The 24,477-nt window shown below is 45.9% G+C and overlaps 1 protein-coding gene across 4 annotated transcripts in view; it reads left to right on the forward strand.

Moving 5' to 3' along the window:
• PPP2R5B (protein phosphatase 2 regulatory subunit B'beta) overlaps window positions 1-24,477 on the forward strand; it is a 78,490-nt gene that overhangs the window by 33,716 nt on the left and 20,297 nt on the right. For all 4 annotated transcript variants that reach the window (XM_083165125.1, XM_083165126.1, XM_083165127.1 and 1 more), the window contains exons 4-7: window positions 5,050-5,151; window positions 6,430-6,522; window positions 11,789-11,919; window positions 15,673-15,732. In XM_083165125.1, the coding sequence (XP_083021251.1) occupies window positions 5,050-5,151; window positions 6,430-6,522; window positions 11,789-11,919; window positions 15,673-15,732 (386 nt within the window). The remainder of the gene's footprint in view (window positions 1-5,049; window positions 5,152-6,429; window positions 6,523-11,788; window positions 11,920-15,672; window positions 15,733-24,477) is intronic.

Consider the following 24,477-nt stretch of genomic DNA (forward strand, 5'->3'; position numbering starts at 1 on the left):
CCTGCGTGGTCTGGTTCAGATCAGTAATACATGCAGGAACTGTGACACCTCCTGCTGTATTACCATATTAGTGTAATTTCTGATGCTTCACTGATAGTGGGTGAGATGCAGGAAAGATTAAACCTTCGAAAATGAAGTGTAAAGGTATCATAATGCCCATTGCATATTATACCACATGCCGTAATGCCCATTGCATATTATACCACGTCGTAAAGCCCAGTACACAATATAACACACACTTTAATGCCTATTACATACTATACAATCTGCCACACGGCCCATTACATATTATTACACACACCATAATATTTATTACATACAGTATTATGTCACATAAGTGCCGCTTACCTACATGCTTGTTGCCAGGGGTTGCATGCTCAATGTCATGGGCTATATACTCATTGGGCAGTATGCAATGAAAATATTCATGGCGTGCAGCGAATCCTGTTAAGGATTCGCTGCACAGTCGCCGTGTTCCGGAGCCTCACTGTCCCACTGCTATCCCCGTAGTCAACGAGGCAGGAGCTCGCTGCCCCTGACAGAGAGTGTGAACCGCTGCAGGAAGCCTGAGGAGGGCGGTAGGCAGGGAGATGGAAGTCTCCCTGCCTACCCAGAACATATGTGGGGGGGAGGTGGGCTCCCCGGAAGCCAGGCAGCACAAGCTGCCCCCCGGGAGAGACAGCAGGGGACCAAATATGCATTGCTTCCGATCGTGCATATGTAATGATCGGGAGCAGTGAATTTAAGAATATGTAATGAGCTGCTCTCTGCTCCCGGCCCCCTGCTGGCTGCTATGTGTAAAAAATATATATGTTTTTTAAAATTAAATATATATTCATGTGCTATAAGCACATGAATAAAAATAGCATGCCCCTTCACAGAATAAAATTCCTGATTTTTTTACACCAAATGTAAAACAACAACTTTATTTGAAAAGTTCACTTTCCACTTCTCCATGAAAAGATGGCGATTTGCTACATGGCGACACACGGCGAAAATCACTTAGAAAGACGTCGAGAAGTGCACGTTGAATAGGGTGATTCGCTTTCTGACCCAAAAAATCACCTTCCAATGCGAAAATAGCACAAATTTGCAGTGAAACAGGGCAAATTATCCTCATTGAATACTGCCCATTGCCAGAAGTTTCTTGTTCAATGTCAGAGGTCACATGCTCATTGCCAAGGGATTACATGTTCCTTACCAGGGATTTCATGCTGGTTGCCATGGGGATTACATGCTCATTGCCAGGGGGACTTTATATGCTCATTGCCCAGGGGGATTACACGTTCACGCCTCAGCGCATTCCCGGCAAGTCTGCCTGATGTATTAAAGGGGCAATATTTTGAAAAGGGTTGTTTAATGTACATTTTCAACACCTGTTGCTATTGATTCTCATCATTTGTCCCTCAATATTTGAGATAAGTGGTGCGTATTGAAATCCATGGTCAGAAATTGTCTGGTTATCTGGGTATCATAAAACAGATTACTGCCCTCTTCATTCTGATGACCTTAAAGTCCAATGCCGAAGATTTTATCCTTGCTTTAGGCTTGTCATAATGTCCAATGAATCCAGACCACCTATGACTTTCATAGGTTGGATTACCGGTAGGGTGAAAATACATACTGGGATCTGTTTGAATTCCGCTGTCCATCTTCTGACTGCCTGTATGCTCTACCAAGCTCATTGACTGCGACTTGGACCCACAACTGCCTGGGACACCTACTATGTTCATTTTGTTTATACCTCTGTTGCGATGACAGACTCTGCTGCTTTCTGCTGTCTTAACTTGTTCCTGTTGGTTATTGTTATTATTGCACATATTATCATGGTATCATAAGGCCATACCATCAGATTAGTCACATCATATAAACTAGTCCTGTGGTCCTAACTGTAATTATTACTTCATGCATTATTGTTGCCTTAAGTTTAAGTATTGAGGGTCTGGAACTATGTAGATAACTTCCAGGATCCTGTTTGTTGGTTGTTTATTTATCACTAAGAGCCCACTTTAGCTTCTTTGAGGCCTTAGGTGGCACTTGGCCAACTGCTTCTAGAAGGGAGATGGACCTCAACAACATAGGCAAATCTAGAATTATGGTAATGGGTGGTCCCGGATCTAGACACAACAGAAGGTGGACCTTTGGGGCGTGGTCTCACAAAAAGGGGTGTGGTATTACACTTTAGACCATACACAGTAATGCCCATTACACATTTTAGCAAACTCCGTAATACCCATTACACATAAGGCCACAAACCATAATGCCCATTACACATTGTGCCACACATCATGATGCCCATTACATACTATATAACAAACCGTAATGCCCATTACATATTTGCCACATAAGTGCTGCTTACCTATGTGGTCATTGCTAGGGGGTTCTTGCTTGATGGCACCACAGTTCCCATTACACATGATGCCGCACACCATAGTACCCATTACACATGATGCCGCACACCATAGTACCCATTACACATGATGCCGCACACCATAGTACCCATTACACATGATGCCGCGCACCATAGTACCCATTACACATGATGCCGCGCACCATAGTACCCATTACACATGATGCCGCGCACCATAGTACCCATTACACATGATGCCGCGCACCATAGTACCCATTACACATGATGCCGCGCACCATAGTACCCATTACACATGATGCCGCGCACCATAGTACCCATTACACATGATGCCGTGCACCATAGTACCCATTACACATGATGCTGCACACATAATGTCCCTTACACATGATGCTGCACACATAATGCCCATTACACATGATGCTGCACACCGTAATGCCCCTTACACATTAAGCCACACATTATGCGCAATGCCCCCACATACCGCCACTTGTAGCGTCCCTTAAGCAATGCCCCCAAAAGTGCCACTTACTGTAAATTTTTATATGAGCCTTCGCTGCTGCTGCAGGGAGAGATGGAGAGCAGTGCAGCTGCTTCTATGGGGAGAGGAGCAGAGCGCAGCACAGAGTACGCTCCCACTCCCCTCCTGGTGTCCCCTCCAGCCAAGTGGACATTTAAAATATTGTGCGCGCTGTTGTTGTGCGCGACGTCGGGGGAGCACGCCGGGCACCGGCACCACATGATTAAAGGGGGGGCGGGCTGAGGTGAAAGCGGGGAGAATAATTGGAGCGGAAGCTGCAGGGGTGACAGTCATTGACAGCTGGGCAGAGAGCAGGGGGCTGCCCGGCTGTAGTCAGAGCACTGCAGGTCACGGCTGTTTGAAATAATACCCCTTTCACAACAGAAAATGCAGGGATTTACCTGGGAATATGGTCCCAGCATCATGCAGGGACATTGCCAGGCTGACCCCTTATACCCCATTCACACCAGAAATGCAGGGACAAACCTGGGAATTCAGTTCCCGGGACAAGCAGGGGCATTCCCGGGTTTGGACCCATTCACACCAGAAATGTCCCTGCATTTTCTGGTGTGAGAAGGGGACGGAAAGGAGGCCGGGAGGAGGTGGGATGGCGGCGGAGGTGGGGAGAATACTCACCCCGGTTGCTGGTCCTCCGTGCAGGCCAGGGATCCACACAGGCGGCGGTGCAAATGACGGGACAGGCTGCGGATGAAGATGACGCAGCTCTCCGGCGTCCTCACTGCTGCCGGAGAGCTGCGTCATCATCATCCACCGGCTGTCCCATCATTTGCGCCAGCCGCCTGCCTTAATTCCCGTTGGACAGGACACGGAGGACACGGCAACCCGGGTAAGTATACCCTGTACCTTTCACACCAGCCAGGTCCCCGGGTTGAACCCGGGAACAACCCTGGTACCTAGCCGGGTTGAAATTTGCCCGAGATTTTGTCCCGGGAACCTTTCACACCAGCGCTAGTACCGGGTTGTTCCCGGACTCAATCTGGGAATTTAGGCTGGTGTGAATGGGGTATTATACACCAGCCTAGTCCCTGCAATTTCTGGTGTGAGGGGGAGAGACAACCACTCCCCTCTCCCTACCCCCCTTTAACCAACCAGCTATATCTTCGGAACCAACTGACCCATTTACATGAGACCAGTATCATATTGAAGAACTTTTGAGTTGGCTTCGAATGATTTTGGTCCCGTGAAACTGGGCTGTTTGGTTCCAGAGAAATCTGCCCTCAAAGAACATAAACAGTCATGAAATTACATTTATGAAATATAAAAAAAAACGGTTTAACCTCAATATCCCTGGAACCAATTAACCCATATGGATCCAGCATGGTATCAGATTGAAGGCCCAGCGATTTGGGTTCGATTGAGATTAACCTTGAGCTTCATTGATGCCGAAGGGGGAACTGGCAGCCGTTGAACTGGGTGGGGGTTGGAATTAGCGGGTCCCATGTTATCCTATAGGGTAAACATTCCAGCTTTGCCTGGCAGTATCTCCGGTTCCCAGGGGGCTAGAGACACAGGGCTGGGCTAGTTGGTAAGCCCCATCCCTCAGCTACAAAATGCACTCCCTAGATTCGCCTATGCTCAACAATTAGGTGCAATTAGGGTTGGTATTGCTAAGTCAGAAATCGTAATCTCTTCAAGTAACTGTGTACTCTGCCTTCTATAGCCATGTACACACCGGGGGGGATTTGGCCAGGCGATTTTGACTAGATAGTTACCATCTCAAAAGGTTAGCCTGTGTGTGACCTGCGTATGATAGTGATGTGCGGCCCCGCTGCATCGCTATCGCCCTGCCAAATAGACTGTGCAGGCAATTCCAATTTTGACTAGATGCCGCACAGTTTATCCAGCTGTACACGCGGGCTGCGGCCTGGGATGGCAGTCGGCTATGTCCGACGGCTGCATCTTGGTAGTCAAAATCTCCCAGCCCGAGCCCATGTGTGCACCCTTTATTAGTGGTTGTACTAGAGAGGATAAACCCCAGTGTTCTCAGATCCTACCACACAGGATAGAGAGCCTACATGAAGCACATCTTTCTGGCTTAGGGGATAGGCCACATGCCCATTTAGCGAGGACCTTTCCCCGAGTGGTGGGCTGTGTCATTATGTTTCTAAATCATTTGATTTTCTGCCTTTTTTATCCACAGATCTCAGTGAATATATTTAGGACTCTGCCTCCCACTGACAATCCAGAGTTTGACCCTGAGGAGGATGAGCCAAATTTTGAGCCTTCTTGGCCACATCTTCAGGTAAAAAAAGAGGGTGGGCATAGCTGCCGTTCAGTAATACATCTCCCCCATATAAGATGAATATTTAGGGCGATATCCAATTAGCTGTGGTAGACTACAGCAGCTAATGGATCGGCATGGGGCTATCCACTTAGTCCCGATAGCCCGGCAGTAATCGTGGATTACGCTGTAGATGCCTCAGATATAGTCCATGATAAGCAGCCCTCGGATCCGCAATAACACATGGGTCCAGGAAGTTATCCCATCCCATGCCAACTCGGCAGGTCAACATTTACCTGCTCGCTGGGCTCTGAACTCTCACAATCCAGTGATCTGGTCTGAATTAGGCCCTTTATTTCTCCACTTTGTCGCTCTCCACAGTGATTAGCTTGTGTGCTTCCTAATGAACCACCTGTGTGGGGAATGTATTAGTGTAGGCACTGCGGAGGGTATGTAAGCAGGATAGTGACTGCCTAGTATATTGGATGGTGGTAATAGACATTTATTGGAGTGGCTTCCTGCTGGTAAGTAAAAACATTGCAGAATACCATTGGACAGTTAGTAAAAGTCCAGAGGCACTAGGCACCTATTCAGTGGCCATGAATTTGGAGTTTTCTGTTTTAAAAGGTTGATAAAGAAAATGTTATTTCATTAGATGTATTGTAATGTTTAGATATATGCTTGTGAATTACTGCATGTTCTTTCATATCAGGGAATATGTATTTTACAGTTACGGGCCCTTTAAGTTATCTTTAATGAGGTTGGCACATGTATACAGGATACATTTATCATGGCAACTGCTAAAGTAGAATCACTTACCTGTAAACTGTGACTAAAAGCATATTTATTTTATACATAAGAACCTTTTACCTCCATTTGATCCCTTCTACATGAACATCCACCGCAACTTGGCCCTTATTCAGATCTGATCGCAGTACAAATTTGTTCTCAAAATGGGCAAAACCATGTGCACTGCAGGTGGGGCAGATGTAACATGTGCAGAGAGAGATAGATCTGTGTGAGTTATTTTGTTTCTGTGCAGGGTAAATACTGGCTGCATTATTTTTACACTGCAATTTAGATTTCAGTTTTAACACACCTCACCCAAATGTCACTCTCTCTGTACATGTTACATCTGCCCCACCTGCAGTGCAGCATTGTTTTACCTATTTTGAGAACAAATTTGTACTGCGATCTGAATAAGGGCCCTTGTTCCAATACCTTTCTCATATCTGCTGCTATTCCTAATGTTGCGCTTCTTACTTACATTACAAATATTCCTTTTATGTCTCTGTCTAGCTGGTATATGAATTCTTCCTCCGCTTCCTGGAGAGTCAAGATTTCCAGCCCTCACTGGCCAAGAGATATGTGGACCAGAAATTTGTCCTCATGGTAAGTGCATCTCTCTATGGATCTTATAAAACTGGGTGACCATACACTGTAGCTTTGCCTACAGTATTTATACCTGTCCTCATACACCGGGAATTCAGTCATGCCAAACAGTGCCTCTCAGTGTGCCAGGTCCCGGGCACTTTGGCTGCACCAAGCATCTTTCTGGCTCAAAATGTAACTTATTCGCATAAATAAAACATATGCATACCTCTTAACATTGAATGGGAGGGAAGAGAGCGTGCATCAATATTTTGGGGCGTGGCCTCATGCCAAGGGTGCGTGACTTATTGCCATGAGGCCACAGACCCCATTATCACCACTGTGGGGGCATGGCTAGTGGCTCTGGGAGCTGCTGGTTATGTCCCCAGCCTGTCAGGCTGCAGGAATAGACCCTGTGCACATGCCCTGTGTCTATTCACAGGGGACAAGGGGAACTCCCAACTTAATTTTGTATTGCTGGATCCATGTGGATAAATGTACTGTGACACCTGATGATGGTCCGGATGGGACCGAAACGTTGCATGCAGTTATGATGCCATGCTAACCTTTGGTTCTGGTAGTAAAATTGCCTTCATTGTACAATATTATCTGGTGAATGCCCCATCAACAAAAACAATAATGCATGACCGCTGGCGTATCTATAATATGGTGGAGTGTGGTGCATGTGCAGCAGGAAATGCAATGGAAAATTTTTGCAGCTGCTACTTTTCTGGAGACCTGCGTATCGAGACTTTGGGACAGCAATGGAGTCTCCTAGTGACCCTAGTGTCCAGAGTATGGACACTGCTGGCTAGAGAGGAGGAGGTCCGAACGGAGACTGCACACTGGCTTCCTCCTTTCTAGAAAAATGACTGAATAATTCAATGTTTGCAAGTACTAGAGATGACAGAAACTAGAGAATGTGTTTTTCTGTAAGATAATAGCGTGCACAGATTGTTCTTCTCTGCTGGAAAAATGTGATCGTACGGTACATTACTAATACTTCTAAACAGGAAAAGTTGAGGTGCCGCTCATGCTGAAGCAGCCAATTAGATTTGAACTAATATTCATAATTTCTAAAATATGATAGTTTCTAGACTATATGTTAGAAAAGGTATTTGAATCCGCACAGACTTAAATCATCAATTAGAACATTTCAAGACGATCCATCTGTAGAACCAATATATTGGACTACCTCTCAACAGTTTTTGTATTCTTGGATTGGTGGTGCGCCCAACACATTTATACCCCTTTTACACCGCCGAAAAATCCGGGTCAGCGGCGGGTCAGACCCGGATCACCAGCGGTGTAATTAGGGTATATCCGTGTCCATTTACACGGGTCCTCTACCCAGGTCCTGACCTGGGTAGAACCCGGATAGGACCCGTGTAAATGCTGGTATAAATGGTCCCGCTGCGGGTCCACAGCGTGCAGCGCTGGGAAAGCTGTGCCCAGCTGCTGTGGGAGGGGGGGTCCCTGCGCCCGCTGAGGGGAGGGGGGTACCTGTCAGACTGAGGTCGATGTGCGGCGCCGCCGCTGCTGTCTCCGGGTGCTGGGAGGAGGGGGGTGTCTGCAGCTGCTGAGGGGAGGTGGGGGTACCGGTCAGCCTGAGGGATAATGTGCGCCGCTGCTGCTGTACCTCCCCCCGGCAGCCGGTCCCTGCGGCGAATGTACAGTCAGTGTCTGCGGTCCCTCCAGCGCATGGGAACTAGTACTAGTTCCCATGCGCTGGAGGGACCCCGGCACTGACTGTACATTCGCTGCAGGAACTTTGCGGCTGCGGGGGGAGCACCCGGGGACAGCAGCGGCGGCGCACATCGACCTCAGTCTGACAGGTACCCCCACCTCCCCTCAGCAGCTGCAGACACCCCCCTCCGACCTCAGGCTGACAGGTACCCCCCCAGCCCCTCAGCAGCTGCAGACACCCCCCTCCGACCTCAGGCTGACAGGTACCCCCCCCCAGCCCCTCAGCAGCCGCAGGGCCCCCCTCCTCCCAGCACCCGGGGTCAGCTTCCCCCATCCACCCCCCTCAAAAATGTTATTCAAGTAGTAGTAATATATATATATATATATATATATATATTTATTTATATAAATATATATATATATATATTATATTTATATAAATATATATATATTTATATAAATATATATATATATTTTTTTAACTCTTTATTTTCTAAGAGAATCAGTACATAGTAAAATCACATTAGATATAAGGAAAAAACCATTCTCTTTTTTTTTTCACATTGAAACAAGAACAAATAAGTAGGAAACGATAAGGGAGGGCACAGACAGGGAATGGGAGGAGTAGGAGGAGGAAAGGGGAGAGAAGGGAGAGACAGGGGTGAGAGAAAAAAAGGGGGGGGGAAGAGAGTCAGGGACAGGTACAAATATACATAATTTTCTTGTTTATATGACATGATTCAGGTAAATACAAGTTGTTGCAGTTTGAGGATACAAAAGCATAGGAAAGAGCTTACTGTGTAGAAAGAGGTGTAGCCCCGCGGGGACGTCGGGGCGGCTCGATACAGCAAAAGCATCCGCATCAGTCACAGAAGCGCACTAGGGGAGGGCAGAGGTTACAGGTGGAAGAGGTCCAGGGGCCATATGTAGGAGCCAACGACCCCAGACAATATCGTATTTATGGGGACAATCGTGGAGGTAATAGGTGATCTTTTCCATTGCAGCTATGGACCAGACATAATTAATTAGGGCGGATTCTGTAGGGGGGCAGGGGACTTCCAGTTTTTAGCAATAAGGGACTTGGTCGCGGTTAGAATATGGGATAGTAGCTTATTCAAGGAGGAGTCTAAGTCTGGGAAAGGACGAGCAAGTAGTAACGACCATGGGTCTAGGGGGAGTGGGATACCTGAGATAGACTTCAAGAGCAGAGCTATCTTAGTCCAGAAAGAGGAGATAGAAGGACACGTCCACCAGATATGGAATAGCGTCCCTCTATGGCCACAGTTTCGCCAGCACATAGGGGTAGAGGAGGGGCACATTTTGGAGAGCCTCACTGGGGTATAGTACCATCTATAGTATAATTTGTAAGATGTTTCTTTGAGTCGGGTGGAGATAGAGCTTTTAGCTATGCCTTCTCGTACTTCACCCCAGCAAGAGTCGTCAGGTGGTGGCCCCAGGTCCAGCTCTCAATCTCTTTCATGGCGGCTGGGAGAAACAGCAGTGGCTGTGAGTGTCATTGAATAAACAGAAGAGATCAAGCCCCTGCGTAGGGGGCAGTTCAGACATAGAGACTCAAATGGGGTGGGGGTTCGGAGCGCGTCAGCCTGGGGGAAAGACAGGAGGAAATGCCGGAGCTGGAAATACTCAAAGAAGGGAGGAGATAGGGAGGGAAATGAGTGTTTGATATCATCTATAGAGGCCCACGTGCCCTGTCCCGTAAGGTCATAAACTACTCGGAGGCCAGCTAAGCTCCATGTTTTAAATAGATGGGGGGAGTTACCTGGGGGAAAAGCGGGATTACTCCATAGGGGGTAATGGGGGAGCAAGCGGAGGAGAGTTTGTAGGGAGAATAAGAGGAATCCCAGATCGCCACACAGAATCTAAGAGATGGGAGGGGGTTAGCCAGTAGGGACCTGTGAGGCCTGGATAGACCCCATATGGAGGCCAGAGAGCGAACCCCTAGATAAGCAGCCTCCAAGTCAACTCAAGAGATAGTTCGTGGGGGGGCAAAGGTGGCCACCACCTGGCTCAAATGGCAGGCTAGGTAATAGTGCTTAACATCGGGGTAGCCCCTACCCCCCTCAGATCTAGGCATTTTAAGAGCAGAAAAGGCAATTCTGGGGGTCTTATCACTCCAAACAAATTTCAAGAGAGCAGAATGAACGTCATTGAGAACTTTAACAGGGATCTTTATAGGTAAGGTTTGGAACATGTACAGTAGTTGGGGTATCACATTCATTTTAATAGCTACGATCCTGCCCAGCCACGAGATAATAAGTGATTTCCACCTAGTAAGGTCCTGTTTAATCTTGGACAAGAGTCGAGGGATATTTTCAGAGTAGAGGAGGTTGTAATGGGAGGTAATATACACTCCTAGATATTTAATCTTATGGGCCTGCCAGTTGAATGGGTGGGTGGCGCTTAAGAGAGATCTCAAGTCAGGGGGGACATGGAGGAGCATAGCCTCTGATTTAGATAAATTGATTTTATAACCTGATAGTTCGCCATATTCTAGGATAATATCAGTAAGGGCAGGGAGTGAAGTTTAGGGGTGGGTAAGGGAGAGGAGGACATCGTCCACAAATAGAGAGACTTTAAACTCTAGGGAACCCACCTCCACTCCGCGAACCTTATCAGAGAGTCTGATCATAGCCGCTAGTGGCTCTATTACTAAGGCAAAAACCAATGGGGAGAGGGGGCAACCTTGTCTCGTAACGTTGGTCAGGGGGAAGGGGTCTGAGAGGAGTCCATTAGTGAGAACCTTAGCTATGGGGGTGGAGTATAGGGCAGATATCCCAGCAAGGAACTCGTCAGATATACCAAATGCTTGTAGGGCATTGAATAGAAAAGGCCAAGAAATGCGATCAAACGCCTTCTCAGCGTCTAGGGAGAGAATAAGAGAAGGGGACTGTCTCTTGTTTAGGATTTGAATCAGGTCAATCGCTCGTCTAGTATTATCCCTAGCTTGGTGGCAAGGGACAAAACTATATATATTATATATTTTATACCCCCTTGGCAACGAGCAAGTATTTTTAAGGAAAGGCAGGGCTGACCCAGGTTAAGTGTAAATGGTGCAGACCCAGGTCCGACCCAGGTTGAAGTGCTGTGTAAATGGGGTATAAAGCAGGGTCAGACCCTGGAAACTCCAGCGTTCAAAGACCAGGGTCCGACCAGGGTTTTTGGTGTAAAAGGGGTATAAGTATTGTGACTGAATAAGAAGGGGTTTGTTTGTAAGAGGCAAACAGAAAGACAAATGTGCCTTTTTAGGCGCACTCTTTTGTATATTAATTATATGATAAGATTAATTACTTAATCAAAAAGGCAAATTTGTCTTTCTGTTTGCCTCTTGCAAACAAACCCCTTCTTATTCAGACTATATTTGTTCACAGATCATGGAACCAGCATCACGCTGGTTCCATGATCTGTGAACATACAGTATATATTCTAGAAACTATCATATTCTAGAATTTATGAATATTAGTTCAAATGGAAATTGGTGAGTTTGGTGCTGAATTGTAAACGACAATCAGTTATCAAACTGGTTTTGACTGTGTGTTATATTTCTCTCATGTTCAACCTAAATATCATTGTGCTTTTGAAGCTCCTGGATCTGTTTGATAGTGAGGACCCCCGTGAGCGGGAATATTTGAAAACCATTCTGCATCGTGTCTATGGAAAATTCCTGGGACTCAGAGCATATATCAGAAAACAGTGCAACAATATTTTCCTCAGGTACAGTTTACAACAGAAATGGTTTATTTTATCATTCGTGGTAGCAGGTGACATGGATGGTTACAGATTGGTATAAAATCACAAGCACTGTCATTTAGGACAGTTGGGCCTCTACGGTACAGGCCAGTGATTTTCAACCTTTTTACCTTGCGGCAAACTAAGTAAGATTTTAAAATTGCCAAGGCACACCATGAGATCCCCACAGGGCAAAACACATTGGCTTCCACAGGAAAAAAAACAAACCTATTGGCCCCCATATAAAAAACAATCACACTGGTCCCCACAGGTAACAAAAATAAAATACATTGGCCCTTTACATGAAAAGAAGAGACCAGTAAATAACAGTTGAACTGATGGTGGCTGTAAACTGGTTTGGGCATCTCTAGATCTGGGGGCACACTTGAGAACAGCTCAAGGCACACTAGTGGTTGGTTCACACAGCCCTTCTCTATCTACCTCCAGGGCCCTATTCCTCCTTGCACAAAGCTCCAGCCCCTACAGTGTGTGGGTAGCAGACTGATTGCTCCTCTGGGACAATCCATGTGCCCATCTAACCACCCACTTCATATGTGCCTCACCTATATCCCATCAGCTCCTCTTTGTCCTACCTCCTCCTTCACTTATATGCCAACCCCCCCCCCCCCCAACCTTACCCTATTAAAACCAGATTAGATAAAATGTACCCTGTAAAGTCTCATTACCTTTCATGCTCAGCCTCAGCTGGGGTGTGAGCTGAGTGGATCCTATCTCTGTCTTCTGCATAAGTCACTCACAAGTTACAGTTATGTTTTTGGAGCATATCTATTATACACATTTTGTAGGAAATCATCTGAAAAATAGAGATACCCCTAAAAGTATTGCAGGGGTTCCGCAGTATAGACTGCCGACAGAGTGGCGGATCCGTCAGTATTTTTTGGCTACCCCTAACCCTAATTCCCGCCCCTCACTATCTCCCTAGCTCCTAAACCTAGGGTAATATGGTCAAGGGAGAGTAGACCATGTGTTACCAATTTAAGGTGTATAGTAAATACCTAATGTCTGCAAGGTACAGGGTCTGTCAAGAAAGTAATTCGACTTATTTTTTCACACCAAGCAGAATAAGTGCATGGCGGTGCTGTGGGGTGGGGTGGGTTGAGTGGAGGCCTTTACAGTGTACGGATCGATTTGTAATTGAAGTGTCCCTTTTTACCTTGGCCAAGGTTCGAGATGGAGCGTACCATCGAGCAATGGTATGCGATCAAGATTTGTGTTACACTCAGGAAATCGGGTACATAGAGGCTCGCCATGCTTTAAAAGGCCTTCAGGGAGGAATCCTTGTCCAAGGCGCAAGTTTACCGCAGGTTAAAATTCTTAAAGGAGAGCAGAGAATATGTTAAGGGTGATCCACACTCTGGACAACCTTCAACAAGCTGAAATGAGCAAAATGTGGACATTGCGAGTCCACCAAACCCTGTCCTGTGAATGCAGGGCCGCCCACCCCCCCTCGCACCACGGGTTAGAGCGCAAGGCATGCAAATGGATGGTTTACATAAACATCCATTCACCAGGGGGAAGCTCCCACATCTTTCCATGGTCACCGACCATGGAAAGATGTGGTGTGTGCACGCATACATAAAGTGACTCTCAGGTCACTTATATATGCGTGCACATTCAGGAGGATCTAGACGAGCAGCTGATATGCGGTGATGTCAGCTGCCTGCCCCCGGCACCCACATCACCCGGTGATTTCCATGGGAACGGCCATCGTTTTCATGGGAACGCCATGGGCACCGGCCTGCAGCCCCGCCCACCACCTGCAATGTTGGGTGCGTGCACCCAACAAACAGTCTGTTCACCATGTCCGCATGCACCCTGCGTCTGCCCATGCACAGAAATGCGTCTGCGCATATGCAGATGCACACCATCAGACCCCTTGCGATCGAAGAGGTCCGAACGAGCAGACCTGAATAAGGTCCAAAGTGCGCATTGTTTTGAACTCTGACCGTCGTTTAGTCTCATTAATTTCTGCACAGACCCTGAATATTAATCCTTACTTCTAAGGTGGCGAAATATTCATATGATACAAATAACGTGTATTTTGTTATATTGCTAACAATAGGCATTTTTGTTAGTTATTCTGATATCGTACTTGCAGCTTAACATGGAATGTATCTAATGTATTGGATTAATGCCTGCTTAATTATGTCACAGAGGTACAATTAAGCAATATTTACGGGAGATAGATAAAATTGGAGGAGATAAAATACCGACCAATCTGTTCCTGTCGTTTTTTTTTAAAACAAAGACTGTAAAATGTTAAGGTGTATACACATGGTGAGATTTTGGCTATGTACGATTTTGACTATGCAATTTCCCTTGAACTCCCCATAGTTCAGAACATACAAAATTGGCTATATTTGTTTGAGATTTTGACCATATTTACTTGAGATTTTGACTATGGTCGATTTTGACTATGCTAGAACCCTAGACTGTGTACAATATAGATAAGATTGTCTTGCCTGCACAGTCTATTTTTTCTTGCAGTGCTGATCCCACCGGGGTCCGTATCGGCTGTTCATATACAAGCTTTATACGCACTGCGAAAAACAGTGAAAAACCCATGTCAACCTTTTCACTGTTGACCTAGCCATTGTCGACCTAATACTTCCATCCATGTCAACCTAAGCCATGTTGACCTTTTAGTGTTCGACCCCAATGAATGTCAACCTTTGGTGTGTCGCCCTAACCAATTGCCCAGGTGTGCCGGTTGACTTTTACTGACAGTTATACATTTCCTTTGCAGAAATATTTTCAATTAAATATATGTTTTCTAGACTATGTCGGTCTCTTTTTCATGGTGAAAACGGAATGCCACATTTTTATGCGCACATACTGTAGTGCAATTTAAATATCTAACATCTTGACACAAACACGCATCAGCTGAAGGTAAAATACAACATAAATATGGATGAATAGCTTCCAATTGGTAACCAGAGATGCAGTAGATTTAGCATATCAGCAACAGAGAATACATGCAGTCTTATGAGAAGCTCGTGCATTTTGGGTGTTGTTTTTCCTCTCTCCATGAAAGTAATCTGAAAAATCATTGATTTCTTTTTCTACTGGTGCCAGTTTTATCAGATGGTTTTGAGTGTGTCAATCTTAAATTGGATCAAATCTATCTTGTTTGATGGCCTTGGATTTGTTCCCAGTACAGTTGTGATTCTTGGCAGTGTGGGCTCACTGGTTGCTTTCCACATTTCAAAGGTCAACTTTGCAACTCAGTTACCGCAAAACATATTAATATAATTTATAACATTTGCCTACTTATGCTTAAATGGATACACTTTATAGTTTTGTTACATTATATTATTTAAATGGTGGTCATTACTTTTATAAGATATATGTTACGGTTAAAGCTCAAACAAGCTCGAACGCAACTTAAGATCCGTACACACTGAGCGATTTTTGGCCCGTACAAGCAATTTTCACGGGGGAGGGGGGGGGGGGGGGGGCTATGGAAAGCCGTCCACCCCGTCACTCACCTGCTGAATACCAGGAGTGGTGGAGGGCACCGGAGGTGGTCAGAGAAGAGCTGTGGGGAGAGGGGATTATTTCTGTCCTGACGCTACCCGTAATAACTGCAGATGTCAGCCACACCTCCCTGCGATCCAGTGCACTGACTGGCACTAGCATCTATGGGTACGATGCATATAATTGTAATATTTCTAATGTTACTAATTGTTACTTTTTCTTGTTTTGTTTACATTATAGATTTATCTATGAGACAGAGAGGTTTAATGGTGTAGCGGAGCTGCTGGAAATCCTGGGCAGGTGAGTGATGGATACATAGACTCATTGATGACCCTGTGATTAGGTCAGGCTGGGCGCATATTGGGAACTTCCGGTAGTGCTGACATCACCTATATAGATAACTTGTGATGCTGGTGGGCGCAGTATGATATCCTGGTATAGCACATCACACTGATGTTATGGAATTGAATTCCCTCCTTCTTGTGCCCTTGTTACATGCACACAACTATCAACACTTAGAGTCTGATTCTGGTTCACTTGCAAAAGCAAATTCTCTCTCTAATGGAAAAAACCATGTGCACTGCAAGGGGGCAGATGTAACATGTGCAGAGAGTGTTAGATTTGTGGGGGGGTTTTACTTCAAACTGATGCAGTTAAAAAGAAAGCAGCCAGTATTTACTCTGCATAGAATCAAAATAACGCATCTAAATCTAACTCTCTCTGCACATTTTACATGAGCTCCCCCCCCCCTGCAGTGCACATGGTTTTGTCCATTAGAGAGAGAACTGTTTTTGCAATTGAACCAGAATCAGGCCCTTAATGTGTTACTGTACAGAATCTGTGACTATGTAGTGCTTCATTGTGTGCACAAATGTGTCTTCCACGTAGTATAGTTTGAGATGAATGACCATTTAACCATTGTTAAATGTAGGGTATGTAGGGTTCCACCGGAATGACCATGATCGTGCAACGATCATGAAACTATTTCCTTGAAATAGTACGATGGTCATACAATGGATTGGAGTATACGATGTGCACACAATCTATACCCAATCCAATATAGATGACGAATCTTTAGCGCAGCAGGTAAAATCTCCAAAGTGACCCAACGACTGCCAGGTACGTGCATCGGATTGAAAATGCATTGGAAACGTGAAATTCTGCTCCTTTTACATGTTACATTTAAGATACGTCAAAATTGGGGGAATTGAGCCCAAATCGTTCTGGTGTGTACCCAGCATTAGACTTGTTTAGAGATTTGCAGATCCAGACAAAATGCAGGTAGGAAGCCCAACCTCTAGCATCCTTAATAACAGTCTGCTGTGAGGGGGCGGCCATTTTGTGAGGGACTGCAGACAGGAAGCTGTGCTGGTCCCGGCAAGCTGGCAGCAAAAGTCTCGGCGGCAGCGGTGGCCCCATTAGCGGCAATAGCTTCCGCAGACCCCACGGCACCTAAACTTACCCAGCACCTCCAAGCCACCGTGGGAGCTATAGTTATGCCAATGGGTGGATCTGTATTTACAAAAGTACTATCCTGCTAATTTGCAGCTGGAAGGTATTGTGATAAGTTACAATCTTTCGGAAACTAAATGGGGTTACACATGATTTTGTCATGTGATTTTCACTAGACAGTCAAAGTCGCCTAGAAGGGTAGCCAAAATCTCAGTGTTTCCCCGCAGCCCAGCTAAGTCAGTATCGCCTAGCATAGAAAGACTGTGCAGGTAAGGCAATTTTAACTAGATCATAAACTATCATTACTTGGACAAAATCACTTAATCAAAATCTCCAGTGCATCTAGCCAAAATTGCTTAGTCAAAATTATCCATTAGCCATGTGTACATGACTTTAGATGTGGCAAAAACTTCAATACTTCAGAAGGAAATAGTCTATGCAACCTCCCATAGAGGAGGGTAAGCCGTCCCTTATTGACCTTTTAATCTCATTTTGGTTACATTGTTTTACACAATCAGATGACATTTTTGTATTCAGTTTGCATCTAGCTGCACAGTGGTTCCCAAGCTTTTATCTCTCCTGTACCCCTTGATTAGGCTTTTCATTTATGAGTACCCCCTCCTTTCAGTACTTACAAGTGATGGGGAAGTTTAACAGTATGCGTGTTCTTATATTAAGGAGTAGATGGATTGCTTGTCAGACAAAAGCGTGAATAGACGCTGATGACGCTGCAAACGGAACCGGAAGTGACACCGGTTAATCTCCACGGCAATGGGAGACTTCTTCCGCCATTACCAATATTATTTTCAAGTACCCCCAACCAGTATGCAGGGTACCCCCAGGGGTACTAGTACCCCAGGTTGGGAACCAGGGCCGGACTGGGACCAGAAATCGTCCCTGGTATTTTGAGCACACAGGCCCAGTCGCAGCAGGTGGGACCCTTGCTCGGCAAAGCCGTGCAGTGAAAAGGGGCGTGGCCTCATGGAAAGAATGCATGGTATCACAAAATGAAGGCATTACACATTATGGAACACACCGTAATGCCCATTACACATTATGAAACACACCTTACACCCCACAGTGCCATATAAATATGCCCCACAGTGCCAGGTACAAATGCCCCACAGTGCCAGGTACAAAGGCCCCACAGTGCCAGGTACATATCTCTGAGGGGCAGTGACTGTACTGGTGCAGGCTGGGATTAAGGTGGAGGGGGGGGGCAGTGGGATGGATGGGGTAATTGGCTGATTAGGGAGGAAAGTGAGCAAGGTAGCAGCTGACACTGGGGTGGTGGGGGACTACTGGGCTGAAAAAGTGGGGGGTTAGTTAGATGTGGAGTAGTATTGTGGGGAAAGGGGTTAGTTACACTGACCTGGAAATTGATTGCCTGGCTTACATACTTTGCAGCTCTGAATGTACCCTCAGCAGCCTCTGAGAGCTAGATGCAGCTGCTGTGATCTGGGTGCTGGTGTGATTCCACAGTCATGCCTCTCCGTGTGGTGTAAAGCCTGTGGCTATGCCAGCCCCAGTGTCAGCTCAAAGATCTCCACAGGCAGAGAAGATGATCAGTGAAGGGGGAGAGAGCCGATCACCACCTGAGGACTCACTGGAGTGTGAGCCTATATGGAAGGGAGCAGATCAGCAGCGCTGTGTTAGGGAGCCGATCAGCAGTGCTGTGTGTAGCCGATCACTGCTGGGGGGGGGGGGTGCTGTAGTAGTGCTCCCCCTGCACCAAGTGACTGGCTGCTGAGGGAGTTGTGAGTGCTGGCGGTGGCAGGTACGCATGCTGAATGCCAGAGTCCTGGCGGCTTCCTGCTTGAAATCTGCTGCCGGTCCGTCAGCCAGTCAAAGTCGGGGTCCGGCAGCTGCTGACGTCATGCCACTGCAGCGTCATGGCGTACATATGCTAATGATGCGGGGGCGGTGCAGCACACATTTGAAGCCCAGGACAGACTGAGGCATCAGCGGCGCTACTACACTGCTGCAGTCTTTACAAAAGATCGTCCCACAAGGCCATCGGCCCTTCTGGCATTTGCCAGAAGTGCCAGATGGCCAGTCCAGCCCTGTTGGGACCCAATGATCTAGCACAAAATTCCTTTGTCTTGTTCAATTCCTTGTTGGGGATTAACCAGGTGGGATTTAAGAAAATGTGAAGCTTAACAACTGATCTATCCTGCTTCTTTAATGCACATTCAGGGCCAATTGTAATAGAGTCTGAGCTCAGCGACCATGCAGGATGTTGGCCAACTCTGATTTTTTTTTTTTTTTAAAGGGGCAATCATTTACAAGGCATGGTTTTACTTGTAAATGATTGCCCCTTTAATAAAATTTGCGAGTTCAGCCGGCATCCTGCACAGCCTCTGAATTTGGACGCTATTACATCCGGACCGCAGTATTTTAGGGAAGAAATGCATTATTAGCTATTGGCCTTAATAATATGCGTCTATTAATTTCTGCCTCCCCCTTATGCACCAGCGTGTGACAGAGTACAAGCCCTCAGACGCTCACTTTCAGAGTCTGTGGGCAATGCAAATGTGTCGGTGGTTCTGAACTCTCCACCATCGGTGCAACTTCACACACCCGTCCATGTATGTGCTGAGAACTGCCAGGGCTTCTGCGTGTGTGCATTTATCATGACCGCAATGCAACGGGGCCATTTACGGTTCCTGGAGAATCCTGCCACAACTACAGGGAATTACATTCTCGATATTAGTAAGGCAACATCTCATCCCCCATAGAAACCAACTATTTTTCTATATTTCTTTTTTCTTTCTTTGATTTTCTTTTTGCTTTTTCTTTCTTTCTTTCTTTCTTTTTTTCAATATTTCCCTTTCTTTTTTGTATCTGTTGCTGTGCTTTTTGTCTTTTTCTTTCTTGTTTCTTTTTTTTCAGGTTTTGTATTTATTTTGCCTTCTTTTTTATTGTTTCTTTCTTTTTCACTCTTTCTTCTTTGTTTCCTTCTTTATTTCTTTGTATCTTTCTTTTTCATTGTTTCTTTTTGTTTTTGCTTTCTTTATCTCTTTTTCTTTTTCTTTTGTTTTCTTCAATTTCTTTCTTTATTTTTGATTGCTTCCTTATTTCTTTTTTTTCTTTATTTGATTTCCCTTTCCTATACTTTATTTATTTTGCTTTCTTTTGCTTTGTTCCTTTCTTTTTTCATTCTTTTCCTTTATTTTCTTACATTTTTCTTTCTCTTTCCTTTTTCTTTCCTTTTATTTTTTTCTTACTTTCTCCCTCTCTCCCTGTGATAAGTGATAAGTGATAATTGTTAAATGGTCCGCAAAGAGAGAGAGAAATAAAGAATTATTTCTCTCTCTCGCTCTCTTTGCGGACCATTTAATAATTAGCACTTTTAAAACGCAATCCTGGGTGCTAATAATGAGCCCAGATCGCATACCTCCCAACTTCTGTCCGGAGGAAATAGGGACACTCGCACGGCGAAGCCGCGCGAGCGCCCGAAAAGGGGGCGGGGGTAGATGCAAATGAGGGCGCGGCTTATGCTAATTAGCCGCGACCTCTTTTTCATACGAGAATAGACGCTGTGCGCATGCGCACAGCGTCTATTCTACTAGATTGGGGGGTCTCCCAACTGCCACCCCCCGCAGCGGGACAATGCCTGCCGCGGGTGGGACAGCGGGACAGGACCTGAAAATCGGGACTGTCCCTCTAAAATCGTGACAGTTGGGAGGTATGAGATCGCATTATATAATGCAGCCATATTAGCTGAATGTATTAGCTAATGTATGTAGCACCCACAAGGACAAATGCTCCTAAAGGTCCTGTCCCTGTATTGTGATGGCCACTGAAGATTCTGCGTAACTACGGTCATTGTGACCACCAAGCACAGGGCACATTTCCGTGTGCGGGTTTCTGGGGATCCCTGCCAGAACTACATCCCGCGATCTGTAGCCCATAGGCTACAATAAATTAATCTGAAGGTTGTGATGGCAGCAGGGGCCAATATTGCACTCCCAATATTGCTATCTAGGGCAGCATTGCAACCGCCATAGAAACCTATGAGAGATGCACCTACCAGCGACAATGGAGGGATCGGAAGTACCTGATGAGAACCCCTTCTTTTTACACTTGTGGGATACCTAATATTTGTGGCTAGATCCTGAAAACTGGTGTTTTGGGGGACATACTGTAGGTGTAAATGGGCTTCTCTCTCCTTTCTATCTATCTTTCTTTCTTTCTCTCTCTCTGGATTATTTAACAATTATCACATTTACAATGCAATCCTGGTGCTAATATTGTCCCTGGTCACATTACATAATACAATCATATCAGCTGAATGTATCACCTGACATAATAAACAGGGACAACGGCTCTGAAAGGAATTTTACCAACGTGTTTCCCCAGAAGTGTTTCTGGAGTTCTTTGGCAATACATTGATTACTATATCCTTTCGCGGTTTTACTTGTTAACCTCAAAGATGCACAGACCCTGCAGAAGACATGGTGTGAACAGTGCATTTATACTACAGTTTTAGCGAGAGCTGCTACCGTAGTCCTAATGGCCACACATCAGAACAAGCTCCAGGCTGCCTGGCCCGAAACACTACACAGTCTCGATGTGCTTGACGAAAAGCAGCTATGCAGTGTTATTTGTTAGTGATGGTAGACAGAAGAGCATATACCATAAAAAACATGCTCAAGGTATACCACAGCTGGAGACTGTAGTAGCTGGATGGTGTCTACCAATGAAAGAAACAGACCAAGATCCATTTTGGGACCTCCCAAAAAATGGCAATGGTGAGTGTTGTGTAGAAGCGGTCTCTGTTACTCTATATTATCTGTAATTTAGCCCACATGCTTGCAAATGGGTACCGGTTCCTACCTCCAGCTTGCATGACTGGCTTCTCAGCAATTGTACCCATCTGATCAGTTTGCTAATGCTTCCCACATACTATGTACTGATCATGCTTATGTATACTTGCCCTACTGTATATTCTATATATGTCCTCAATTAACCATAGAATTATAATAAAATCCTACATTATGTCTATATGTTATATGCAGTACCAGTGGCGTAAGTTCGTCCCAGTTGCCTGGAGGCATGATAAATATTGGTGCCCCCCAAATAGCTTAATCAATAAGGTGTCTGTCTCCAGTAAGAAAGGTCATAAGTACTAATACAGGGTGCGGCACTTGCAAAAACCATGTTAGGAGGTGGAGTCAGCCACAGAAGCGATATCGACAGCTTTCAATTAATTGATTCAGACGAGCAGGGGAGGAAAGGTGCCCCCTTGGGAGCAGGAGCCCGGCGGCAGATGACTCCATTGATTCCCAGAGTTCTGCCTCTGTGCAGTAGAGCATTTGATCGAGAACTGTGGGCTATTAGTTGGGATTTTAGCATCAAACCATTTTTTTTCACTTTTAAATAGCTGAATAAATGCATTCTACTACTATTCATTATTTATTGTTATACGCTACATGGAAGATGCTTTTCAGAGTCAAGTCTCTGTTGTTGAACATCGTCCCTGACCTCTGCCAGGAACCGCTAGCAGAAATTTTCCCTTTAATTATTAAGAAGCCCTGGTACACACACAATGTATTTTCGACTCTTAATGGCATAAGTGTTTTGTATTTGTAGTAACTTTAACTTTATATACCAACATCACAATTCACATGAAGCTGGTCAGATAAAATACATCCACTGGTATAGTGCTTCAACACACACTCCAATCCATAGGTCAACTTACAGCAGATACTGTAGGGCACCTGAACTTGGAGCAGCTCACACCCCCTCAGAGTTCAGAATCCCCTCCACCTCCTCCGCCACACCATGACAATTACCAGTGGCTGCTCTTACTGTTTTGGAGGAGGGGGCTACTGCAATGCCCCCCCCCCCCGCTGCCTCCCCTTCCACTGCCACCACCTCTGCATGGGGCCAGCGCATACGCAGTAGGTTCATGCATACTGCGCATGTGCTGGCCCAAGCATCCATGGAATGCCTTTGCAGCAGCCACTGGAGGCTTAATCTGGTTCCCGCGTCCGGCGCATGCGCAGTATGATCCGTGGTACTGTGCATGCGCGGAACCCATTTTGGGGGCTGCCGTGCATTTGTGCACAGAGAGGCATCCCGGAGGGAGGGAACCCCTCCCAAGGGGACTGCCTTGAGTGACTGGCAGGTCGGACTTCCAATAGGAAGTCACTGCCAGTCACATTGAAGACAGAGCAGTCTCACAGACTGCATCTGGCTTCACTACAGTGGCGGATTTTACCTGGGGGGGCTGCAACCTTGCAGCCCATAGGTAAAAACCACCACTGACAATTACACATTGTCTTTCTAGTTATAAATGAAAAGGCCCTTGTTACAATATTGTATTTTGGAGGTACCTTCCTTGCTGGACAATTTAGCAGCCATCCACAGCATTTGACTTTTGTACTGTCTGTACAAAATAATTTTTTATTTACACACTAAACAAAATATTGTGTGACTGTATGATATATCGTTCACGTCTGCATGCCAATGCATACCATAGTTTTCCGGGCATGACTCAGATCGGCAAGTAAAGGCCCATACACACTAAATAATGCAGGCATCGCAGTCGTTAACAATGGCCTCCATTGTCCGGACGTGCTTGTACAAGGGAGGGATTCATTAACGACGTGCGTGAGTGTGCAACGTTAAGGACAAGGAGCATACAAAGTAGGCAATATTGTCCACAATCTCACTCAGAAAGCCGTTTCTGAACGATATTGTGACCAATATTGTCTAGAGTGTATGGGGCTTAACTTGTGGGAGCATGTAGTAGTGGGTACAAACTAGACGATGTGCTTGATAGTCAGCTGCAGCATGGCCGCCGTTAATGAGAACCTCCCTTGTCTGAACAAGCAGGACAAGGGAGGGGGTCGTTAACAAGATTAAGTGTACACATTGGACAATATTGTGAACAATACTGCTCAGAAAGTGTGTATGGGACTTAAGTTTGCTTGTAAATTTCAGGCCCAAATAGAAAAAAATATTACCAAAAAGAATTACCTCTTATACCCCTTTCACATCGCTAAGCCGGGTTGGACGCTTCCGGCGCTTCCACACTAAACCCAGTTTAACTCTTCTTATCACCCAGGTCAAATTGACGGGTTGAACGACCCGGGTTATAAGCAGTGGTGCTTTTACACCGCACCTCAAACCCAAGTCCATACGTCAGCAACCCAGCAATAACCCAGGTCCGAGGTGTGAAAGTGGCATAATTAAAATGCAGCTCCTAATTTAGGGCGAGATTCTCTATTACAGAAATGCGGTAAAAACCCCGTTATCTGGGTTTTTACCGCATTTCTGTATTCTCTAACCTCCCTCCGCAGTGTCACCGCTGCGGAGGGAATCGCCAGCAAAAGGCGGTTCCCTGCAGAAGCCTATGGGCTTCTTACCGCAGCGGTGTGTGAGGGATCCGTCACGGATCCCTCCCAGCATGCCCTGCGGCCGGCGCGTCAGTCTGCGCATGTGCAGACGGACTTCCGGGTCGTAGACCCGGAAGTCCAGCAACGGCGCCGCATCGCAAGGGACAGCTCTTACCGCAAGAGCTGTCCCTTGCGTTAATGACCGCATATTTTAGAGAATATGCGGTCATTGGAAATGCGATGCCGG

This window comes from Crinia signifera, chromosome 11 (genome assembly GCF_055691185.1).
Source record: "Crinia signifera chromosome 11, ASM5569118v1, whole genome shotgun sequence".
Classification (NCBI taxonomy): Eukaryota; Metazoa; Chordata; class Amphibia; order Anura; family Myobatrachidae; genus Crinia; species Crinia signifera.